Source organism: Octopus bimaculoides, chromosome 26 (genome assembly GCF_046866305.1).
Source record: "Octopus bimaculoides isolate indiv1 chromosome 26, ASM4686630v1, whole genome shotgun sequence".
NCBI lineage: Eukaryota > Metazoa > Mollusca > Cephalopoda > Octopoda > Octopodidae > Octopus > Octopus bimaculoides.
In genome coordinates this window covers 23,238,604-23,250,129 of record NC_142953.1, presented here as the reverse complement: position 1 = coordinate 23,250,129, position 11,526 = coordinate 23,238,604, and the positions used below count along the sequence as shown (strand labels likewise).

General features: G+C 39.8%; 1 protein-coding gene across 3 annotated transcripts in view; it reads right to left on the bottom strand.

Annotated features, from left to right (window-relative positions):
• Nucleotides 1–915: 915 nt before the first annotated feature.
• The window catches only part of LOC106879712 (uncharacterized), a 58,039-nt gene continuing 47,428 nt past the window's right edge, over nt 916–11,526 (bottom strand). For all 3 annotated transcript variants that reach the window (XM_089342962.1, XM_014929392.3, XM_014929390.3), the window contains exons 2-3: nt 8,453–11,398; nt 916–3,716 (exon numbers count right to left, since the gene is read on the bottom strand). In XM_089342962.1, the coding sequence (XP_089199088.1) occupies nt 1,724–3,716; nt 8,453–10,902 (4,443 nt within the window). In that variant the 5' untranslated portion in view covers nt 10,903–11,398 and the 3' untranslated portion in view covers nt 916–1,723. The remainder of the gene's footprint in view (nt 3,717–8,452; nt 11,399–11,526) is intronic.

Below are 11,526 nucleotides of genomic sequence, written 5' to 3'. Positions count from 1 at the left end.
ATGTGATTATGAAACAAATTTGTTCACCACAGATAAGTTAACAAGACAAATACAAAAAAAAAAAAAAAAAAAAAAATCCAATAAGATGTTAGACACAAAAACAAAACAAAAACAATAAGAATTTCCTCAATATTTTTATGTTTCAGTTTTCTAAACTGGTATGGATGGAACTGTGTATGTGTATTATTATTTATATATATATATTTATGTAGTCTTTTGTATGTTTATCAATGCCTGGTAAAGTTTATGATTGTGCAAATAGCAATGAATGTATGTTGACATGCATGCGAGTCCTGTCAATAAGTTTCTCACTGTCCTGTAGTGTTTTTGCTGCCAGGGTTTGCTGTGTTTAAAGCGATTGGCAATAAACTCAGACAAGACTTAGGAAACATTCGATAGAATAAAAATAATGATAACAAAAAAAAAAAGAGAAAAAAAAAACATTCAGAAACTAAAAGACAAGGTGCCAGAAACAAGAGAGATTATTTCTAAGACTTTTGAAAAGATGCTGTTTAGACACAGAGAGCAGCAAAAAAAATATCCTGAGACAAAAGCTTAACTATTTACATCAGTGGTTCTCAACCAGGGTCCACATGACCCTTGTGGGGGTCCATATAAGATTCTGTTGCTAAAATTTAGGCACAATAAACTGGTTATACTTCTGTCATACACAAAGTATTTTAACAATATTTTCCCCTACAAATTCCTAATATTATTTAATTCTATAAACATTCTAGGATGTTGTTTTTAAAGCATTGAATGGCTGTGGAGTTCCATTAGAGCAAGATAGGAATGAAGGAGGGGGGGGGGGGTGACCATAGGTTAAAAAATTGGCTGAGAACCACTGATACACAGTGAAAAAGAAGCTGGAAGAATTGGTGAATGGGAAAACAAATAAAATTAAACGCTTTGATATATTTTTGAAAAGTATCTTCCTTTTATTGACTGTTTGTTTGTAAATGTCCCCCTTTTTAATAAAAAAAAAAAAACAAACAAACAGGAAAAAAAAACCTTTGGTTTGTTGTTTGGGGTAGATTTTTTTTCTTTTTTTTTTTCAAGAAAATACTTCAGACAATTGTGATATTTCTTGAATCCTAAAATGATAATCTCTCTTGAAAGTGTCTAAGTCCACCATGGAGAATATTATTTCAAGGATTGGTAATGGCTAGCAGCAAGAATTATGGGATTTTCCTTTTTTTTTTTTTTTTTTTTCCAGTTTAGAATTTATGTACAACTGTTACTAAAACTAGATTCTCTTAGGTGAATGAGTTTTTTTTTTTTTAGTGTTTTTTTTGAATTTCACATTTTAACCCCCATTTTTTGGTTTTTTTCATATTTTTCCACTTTTTAATAAAGTAATAAAATGTATTAATGCTAGAACGGTGTTCTAAATCCAATAATCCATGGGTGTTGAAGAAAAAAACAAAATAAAAATAAAAGAACAAAAAAAAACTTAAATTTTAACAAAAACAGGCTTCAAGAAAAATGTTATATTTATAGAAAGCAGCCACTAAATGGTAATGTTGGAGTTGTTCTTCTCTTTGACTTTGGTCTTTCTTCAGTTCTTCAATTCACTTCCTCAGATTTCCAATGCTACATTTTCTTCTCAATGCTTTTATATTTATTATAATTATTTTTATAATTTTTTTGTTTTGTTCTTTGGAATTCAACACAAATTTCTGGGCAAAGAGACAAATAAATAAAGTGATTATTATTAATATTATTATATTCGCATATAAGCTATTTTCTCGTCAGGATGGTGCTGCTTAATGTGAGGTTCAACTTCAAAACTATCCAAAGGAACATTGTCGGGGCAATAAGGACATTTGTAGATCTGAGAATGTCTGAAGCTGTGATGGGTTTTCAATGCTGCCCGATATGTGGTCTTGAAGTTGCATTTGTCACACTTGTAGATCTCCTTGCTGTATCGATCTTCAGACGTGTGTACAGCCTTGCTCAACGAGTGGGCAGTAGGAAACTCCGAAGTCTGTATAGGGGGGCCAATGGGAACAGGGCTGGGGTATGCATTTGGTGAAGATGAAAGATAGGAGCTCAGCTGAGAGGATGATGGACTCAAGTTAAACACTTTGAATGCGTCTGGAGGTATGTCATCAGGGTCTGAGGTACCCGTCGAGGATAAGTCCAAAGGAAGTACCCCCTGTGCTGCCTGCAGGGAGACGGGCACCACCTGGTCGTTATGAAGAGAGGCAGTATCAGTTGTCAAGTACATCTCTTGTTCTTTTTCTTTTTTAATCACTTTGATGCCAAAAGTTGGAGGTGGGGTGAGGTCTGAGGATGCATGGTCTGCTGCTGAACGCGCTGCTAACTCCGACAAGTGCTGGCTGGCTGTCCGAGACGGACTACTTATTGGCCGTTTCAATCCCTTTAAGCCCAACGATACGGATTTAGAAATGGTAATGGGCTCAGAAACGCTCGTTTCTGAATCCTCTTCTACAACTGTATCCATTGGGCCGTCTTCTTCTACACTTTCACAGTCCATATCTAAAGTTCCGTCCCCAGAGGGGTCTGTGCTGCTGTTGTTCTCTGACAGAGGTAGTAGTTTCGGTGTGCGTTCTGGATGATCGATAACAATAGGAGGGTTGCCCTGGTTCTCCTGGTGTGCAGCATTAGCAACTATCATCATTGGTTGGACAGTACCTGAAGGAGTTGTCGATGACGATGACGAAGACGCAATTGCTCGGGCTTGTAACATGTTCCGCAGTAAAATAGTCTGAGAGCGAGGCGGTCGACCCCGACTCCGGCCTCGAGCGCTCAACGGCCCTAATGATGATGTCGACACAGAAGTCGGTGTCTTCAGGTCGGAATCTTTCAAAATAACCACGTCGTCGTCGTCTTTCCGAGCTATTTTGGGTTCAGGCGGCTTAGGTGGACTAGGAGCAGGAGATGGAGGTAGGACTGGCTCGACCATAAGGCCACCAGATGAGGTGTTGCGGTTAGGCTTGCCATCACAGATAAATGCAAACACCACTTCACTACTGACGTCTCTGTCGTGGCAGTTGGCTATGTGTTCGCGGGCTGGTTTAGAGGTACTGGAATTAAATTCAGTGCAGTACGGACAGTGGTAGGACAATTTTTTATCGTGCACACGGTTGGAATGCAAGAAAAGAGAGATTCCATCAGGATACTCTTGGCTACACACTCTACATTTATAATGGGACAATTTGCCGACAAGCTTCTCTTTGTAGCGGGTCTGTTGATTCTTTTCAATGTTAGCTATGTACTTGGTGATGTAGACTGGGTCAAGGAAGAATGAAAGAGGCACACCTCCATCACATTCGGGATGAGCGATACCAATATGTTTATAGATGTCGGCCTCCTTCTCCCCCTTGAATGTACAGTAGGGACAGGTGTACATGCAGAAAGCAGAATGAGAATTGATAATGTGGTCCTGCATCTGACTGAGGAATTTTGCTTCACAACCACATTTCTTGCACATGTAAATGGAACGGCCAATAAGAGGATCGTCGTCACCGGGGTACTTGCACTTGCGGTTCGAACTGGAGCTGGCATATTTTAAAGACATTGTTTTGGCATTCAACAAAACGGGAACAGCAAAACCTTCAGGAGGTATAATACAGTTATTGTTTGTACCGGTTCCTGGACGCCGAGTTGGACCAGAAATGCGGCCGCTATGAAGACTTACAACATTCACTATTTTCAGGCCCATATCTGTCCCAGAACTGTTCGCTGGTCCACTGCAAGAGAAAAATCAGACTGTTTATTCCTTTGATTAAGAAAAGTAATTAATTTAATAGCATCAACTGTCGTCTATTTTCAAATAACATTTCAAAGAACCAGAAATATCAAAGTCGGAGCGTAAATAAAAATAGTGATTTTAGTTTAAATGAATTTATATATTCTTAAATCACAAATTAATAAAATTGAGATGCTGTGTCACAAAGCATATATCATCATCGTTTAACGTCCACTTTCCATGCTAGCATGGGTTGGACAATTTGACTGAGGACTGGTGGACCAGGAGGCGACACCAGGCTCCAATCTGATTTGGCAGAGTTTCTACAGCTGGATGACCTTCAAAATAACCATAGTTATAAAAAAAAGGATTATACATTCATTGCTATATAACATAGAATATGGTGTCTATACACACACAGGTTTCTTATTAGCACATCTAGAATACCACTTGGCTTAAACTCTTAAGAGTTACCAATTCCACAGACTGGTGGCTAATGTACAGTCTAAGCTCAGGATGGAGGTGTATCTGCCTATAAAGGATCGTTCTGCTAAAATGAAACACTTATTATCATAAATCAACTCCCAACTCTCACAACATGTTTATTCGAATGTTTCACTTTAAACAACCTTCACTACAGAACAAAATCAAGGACACAAGGGAAATCTTTCACATTAAGGTGACAGAGACTTAAAAATTGAGAAACATTCACAAAACGTGTGGAATTTCCATGAATTCCTGCTTGGATATGTTATGGGGGGGGGGTAATTAATTCGTTTAAGGAAGCAGAGATAGAACTCAGTTCACTGAGGGAAAATACTACACATACATACATGTCAATATATGCAATTTCTCCCAAACTAGTATTAATGTGTGTGTGTGTGTATATATATATATATATATATATATATACACACATACGAGGGTGAGTCAAAAAAGTAATGCCATTTTGTTTAGGACAGGTATAATTACCAACACAGGAACATGTATCATACATCAAAATGAAGCTGGTCCTCTGTGGATCACATCCCTACTTCTCGGCATAGTCACCGTTTCTCTCAATAGCAATGTTCCACCTTCAAATGAGAGCATGTATCCCTGCCCCGTAAAATTCTGTTGACTGTTCTTTGAGCCACTTCTCCACTACAGTTTTCACTTCCTCATCACTGGAATAATGTTTGCCTCTCAAACCCTCTTTCATGGGGCCGAAGAGATGATAGTCCAGTGACGAGGAAGTGAAAACTGTAGTGAAGAAGTGGCTCAAAGAACAGTCAACAGAATTTTACGGGGCAAGGATACATGCTCTCATTCGAAGGTGGAACATTGCTATTGAGAGAAACGGTGACTATGTTGAGGAGTAAGGATGTGATCCACAGAGGACCAGCTTCATTTTGATGTATGATACATGTTCCTGTGTTGGTAATTATACCTGTCCTAAACAAAATGGCATTACTTTTTGACTCACCCTCATATATATATATATATATATATATATATATATATTTTCACTCATTTCAATCATTTGACTGTGGCCATGCTGGAGCACCGCCTATAATCGAACAAAACCCCCGGACTTATTCTTTGTAAGCCTCGTACTTATTCTATCGGTCTCTTTTGTCAAACCGCTAAGTTACGGGGGTGTAAACACCAACATCAGCTGTCAAGCAATGGTGGGGGGACAAACACAGACACACAAATACATACATATATATACAACAGGCTTCTTTTAGTTTCCATCTCACAAGGCTTTGGTCGGCCCGAGGCTAGAGTAGAAGACACTTGCTCAAGGTGCCATGCAGTGGGACTGAACCTTTCTGTGCTAGTACGTGATATGTGATTTATTAACAGTCCAAATCAGTTGTCATTTGAATGACTCATGTTTTTAGATGTCTTAAATGTGTCAGTTTTGTCCCAATTTCAACAGTTTGATCACACATCCTCCTCCTAACACTCAACTCTTTATGATGTACTTGGGTTGTAGTCTATCATGGCATTAGCACTAGGGACATCACTAGACCCTGTCTATGCTGTGTTCATCAATTCACCGACCACATAACAAGGTGTACCACAAATATGTCTTTGATCAGGGTCCAGCAAGAAACCTTATTCGTATCAATGGTACAATAAAATTGTTGGGGACAGGAAGAGCATCCAGTTGTAAACTCCCTTCCCCATGGAATGAATAAAGAAGGCACAGTCCCTGCAAGGGAGGAAACTTGTCCAGGAGAAAAGTAACTGATTAGAAACTGAGATGAGGTAAAAAAAAAGGGGGGGGGGGCTCTTTAATCCTGCTGTAGTCAACCTTCCTAGAGCCAGAATGAAGTCCGAATGCATACAATCCAAGCTGTAAAGTGGTTGGCCATAAAAGAAAAATCAGGACATTCATTTTGGCACAAGGCCAGCAATTCTGAGGGTGAAGGAAGTTGATTACATTAATCTTAACCCCAGTACTTAAGTTGTACTTTATTTTTATCTCACTTGAAAGGATGATAACAAAGTTGATCTTGGTGAAATTGGAGCTCAACACATAAAACAGCTGAAAGAAATGCCATGAAGCCTTTTGTTTGATGAACTTTCTGTTGACTCACTGTCCTCAAGAACACAGTAACGAGATCAGATTTTCTGTTGGTGTGTCAGATGACAACATGACTGGAGACATTGTGGAACCAGCCAAAGCCATGCAAACATGAAAGAACACAGGCAAGAGGATGATGATAGCTTCAAGTACATCAATTTGAAGTTAACCACACTTATAGCATTAACACAAATAGAGAAAAAAAAATGGCTTTGTGTGTTGAAAGGATTTCTTATTTATGGAGATTAAACACTAAAAATTTGGAAATATACAAATTGAATAGCAACATCATTCTTAATTAATAAACAGAAAGATCTGTAATGAAAATTTTATCCAATTTCCATATGTAAATGGATCGACTGAATTAACATTTTAGTGACTGAGTATTCCACAGAAACATTTCTGTTGTGTTTATATACACTGTCTTTGTTTCAATTCATTTAGAATTACATCCCACTCTTTTGGTTACCCCATCTCAAAGTATATCTTCCATTCCTTAGAATCATCATCCCTACTTACACTATTTCTACCTATCACCTCTTTCTTGTGCCTTCAGCCACTGCTCTCCACCCACCCCGACATTCTGCTAGACTCCATTCTTAACACCTCTCTCGTCCGATTTCTTTCTTGTAACAATCATCTCATGTCTCACATACTATATATATATATACTCCTATATCTCGCCCTTTCATGTCACCCTGCATCTCCCCCCCCCCCGCTCCACCACCAACAACCTTCCACTCTATCTTTCATCCGGAGTAACTTCTACCCCTCTTACCCCCATACTGACTTCCAATCAACTCCAATTCCACCCTTGTTCCTCATTCCCTATATTCTCCTGTACCCCCACCTCTATACATCTGTTACTCCCTCCACTCACATCCTTATGAAAGCACCCCCCCACTCTCTCATCCCCTCCCACGACCCACATCATCTCCTATGCTCATGTTCTTATTCCTTGAGGGTTTGCTCTAACACCCCAATCACTACCTTTCTTCTATTTCCTTCAGCCATGTTATCTCCTCTACAACAAAAGACACCTATGCTTGTCTCTTTATCTTACTTTATTTAACCTTTCCACACCTGGCATGAGGCTACCCCCCACTCCTCTCTCAAATAACAGCGGGAGGCTTTTCTTTCTTTCTTTCTCTCTTGCAAAATCACACAGCAACCTCATTAGAGCATTCGGCTATAGAAACCATGCCAAAGCAGGCATTGGAGCGTGATGTGGCCTTACAGCTCACTAGCTCCGATCAAACCATCCAACCCATGCCAGCACGGAAAACGAATGTTAAACGATGGTGATGGTAATGATGAACTATCATTATTAAGTTGGTGTTTAGAACATAAACAAGAAATTTAAATGGAAGATTTTTAATTTATTCTCAGAGAACCAGAGACATCCTTGGGCAGAATCAGCACAACACAAGTGTGCGACACACAGCTACAATCCATCTGATGGCTTTTTATCCAATTTTATTGAAGGTTGGGGTTGACTTGAGGCTAAAGTAAATGACACTCCTTTGCCATTAAACTGGAGACTTCATGATCACAAAATGAACTCAGCCAAAATACCACCGTTCAGCCATCACTTCCCTCCTTGACCTAACAGAATGCCCAGGATATGACAGCATCAGAACGAGAGAACTGGGGTGATGTGAAATGAAATATCTTGCTCAAGGACACAATGCAAAGGCTGGTCCAGGGATTGAACTCCTCACAACCCTATGATCAAGAATCAAACACTCAACCCACTCAGACAAAGTCCTTCACAGTAAAATCATACAAGACAAATTACACGATCATGGGACCGACCAGACTATCAGATGTTGTTATACATCACTGGTCACAATGCACTTCACGTTGTTCTAGCTTTCGAATGGATGCCACCATTCCCCTTTGATCAAAAGGTTATTCCGTCATAGGGTGACCTATTTACAGCTGAGTGGACTGCAGCAACATGAATTGAAGTGTTTTGCTTGAAAACACAACACACTGCCCTGTCCAGGAATCGAACCCATAATCCAGCAACCGTGAGTGCAACACCCTAACCACTTGGCCATGTACCTTCACACAAGACAAATATTCTAATTAACTTTAAAAAAAAATAATAACAGGTGATCATTAGTACGCATAACAAAGAAGGCATAATTAATACATACCTTGTTTTTCCTTGCATATACATACCACCCCTGCCGTATGCAGTGTTGCGGTAACGATTGAAGCGATTGCTTGCAGGATCCACAGGAGTCTGCGGTTCTTCGCTGTCTGTGAAATCAGGTAGCTTCCGGCATTTTATAGTTTTTCCCGGGTGAACAGTATTATAATGACTAAGAAGATTGGCCTTTGACGTTAAGACAAGTCCATCGCACAGTGTACATGTGTAGTGCACTGCTCCTGGATGTTGACCAGTAACATGCTGCTGTATTATCTCGCGCTGATCAGTGGAAAATTTGCAGTATGTACATTGGAACCGATCAGGCACCTCGACAACATCCTTTTGGTTGCCTTGCTTCCCACCTGGGCTGTTTCCATTGACAACAACTGAGATAAAGACAGGGTTAGATTTTGAATTCTTTTCATCGGTTGAACTAGCATCACCGGAAGCTGATTTAGTCGTGTTGCTGCCGCCGCCGCCACCACCACCACCGCTGCTGGCGGTGCTGGTGCTTGTCACGTTTTGTTTGCTATCGTCGTCATCAGAAACGTTTTCCCGAATCTCAAGATAATGCTCCTTCTCATTAATTTCAGTGGTTTTCTCAATTTTCTGTGGAAGATATTTGTGACTGGACTGATGGTGGATGGCAGCTGTGCCAAAAGTGGTGAAATCAGTGCTGCAATGACCACATCGGAACACTTTCTGGGTGATATGTGCATAAATATGTTCTGTCATCAAGTCTTTTTCCTGACATGAATATTGGCAATGAACACAGCTGTAACTTGGGGGGGTGGCTCCAGTCTTCTTTTCGGAATTAATTAGGAGTTTGGAAACGGTCACAGTTCGATTTTCATTGCCTTCTGTCCACTGTTTCGAATAAGATGTCCGTTTGAAGCCTTTGTTGGTGTTATTCGATTCATTCTGACTGGAGATAAAGCTGAGAAAACTGCCTTCGTAGCTGTCCTGCTCAACACTAGGCGGATTGTTTGCTTGAGAATTGTAGTCAATAACCTTAATGCGTTTGACAAGAGGAAAATCTTTAGAGAGCTCGGAAACATCAATGTCGAGTTCTTTAAAGAAATCCGTTAAACCAACTTTACACGGTCGGCAACGCTTGATCATTTCCCTGACTAAGCCTCGTTTCCTTGACACACCTTGCCTGTAGATAGTTGCCGAAGTTCCACCGTCCTGACAGTAGATGTTAGCTGAGGGGCTGCCATCTGGACGATAAATCGTAGCAGACGTGTTACCATCCACATGATAGATTTTGGCCGAAGTACTGCCGTCTGGACGGTAAATAGTTCGTGAAGGAGAAGAACCATCCATACTTGAATCTGGGGTGGAATCATCAGAATGCTCTTTGTCAAGTGAGAAACTCCCAAAACCTTTCTTGCCACTTAAAGACAAGTCTCTCTGTTTGATATACGATGGTGTCGGACGCCATTTCGAGCCACGAATGAAACCTTTCCTAAGCAACATGCGCCGCAGTGCACTAATCTCTTTAGCAAACTTTATCTTTTCCTCTTCTTTCTCTCGGTCTTCGTCATTCATATCATCCAAGTTGATAGGAAGTCCATTCTCATCCAGATCAACTGCAGGAATGCTGCTCTCATCATAAATACCATATTCTCGATGCATGACATTCTTATCAAGAGTCTCACTGGTTTTCTTCAGCTTCATGCCTTCTCCCAGAAGCCCTATCTTCTCAAAAAACGATTGTTTGCTCTCAGAATCTGATTGGACATCAGGTGACGTACTGCGGTGGCCCATAGCAGATTCATTGGCTTCAGTTTCATTATTGTCCGACTGTGTGGTTGCATTATCGTCTAAAAGAGCAGATGGACTAATGCCATCTTTTTGGCGAGATAAATTTGAATTTGGTTTGGAATCCAGCTGAGATTTTACTTCGTCTGTTGATGCCATAGACCTTGAACCATCATCCCCCTCATCAGCCAAGAGGTTTTTACTTGAAGATTCACTTTTACAAGTGGAAACTTCTTCTTTCAAATCGTCTGAAGTCATGTCTTCCTCATTCGCGCTGTCATCAACTTCTTGTTTCACAGTCACAACATTTTCACTCTTCTTCTTAACACCTGTTTTAGCATCAACATCACTTTTTTCCTCAACATCACTTTTTTCCTCAACATCACTTTTTTCCTCAACATCACCTTTTTCTTCGACATCGCTCTTTTCTTCGACATCGCTCTTTTCTTCGACATCGCTCTTTTCCTCGACATCGCTCTTTTCCTCGACATCGCTCTTTTCATCATCAACATCGTTCTTTATTACGTCAGCTTCACTCTTTACATCAGCATCACTCTTTTCATCGCCGGTGCCCTTTTCTTCAACATCACTCTTTTCTTCAACATCACTCTTTTCTTCAATGTCGCTCTTTTCTAGAGAAGAGCTGTCTCCCTCGGAGACATCTGTTGGCTGAGGAATCGAGCTGGACATGGTGAGATGATGTTTTAAACCAAAACAACAAACTGAGCTGATAGGAAATTTAAAAAAAAAAAGAAACAGAAGAATTCTTATAAATACATAAAAACTTGTGTCTGGTGGCACATTGCAAATATTGTTAATGAACCATTAGGTATGTTTATTTGCTTCACATAATTATTGTTGCGGGTGGTGGTGGTCGTCTCTGGCTTGCTGCTATATGGAAGACCAGACTTAAATGAAAATCTGAATTCAGAGTTTTATCTTATCTTAAAGGGAAGCCAACAAAAATAGTTTAAAATCAGAAGCCATAGAACAATTTGGGGCAAGTTGCCAAAGAATAAGGAATCACGTTACATGGAGAAATTCTGTGTTTGGAAAATCAGGCAGATCTGATTGATGAATTGTCCTCTTGTTGGGTAGATTAGTTCTTTTTAAGGAATGTCCATTACAAACTCTGGTTCAAGATTAGCTGCAGTTTTCACCTGGAAATCACATGCTGCAGGATGTTCTAGAAGGAAAAAGAAAAAAAAGAACCAACAATCAGAATAAAAGAAATAAAAAAATCGAACAGATTATAAGGGAAAAATACAAAATGTTTATATATCATCATCATTTAATATCTATTAATAAATGTAT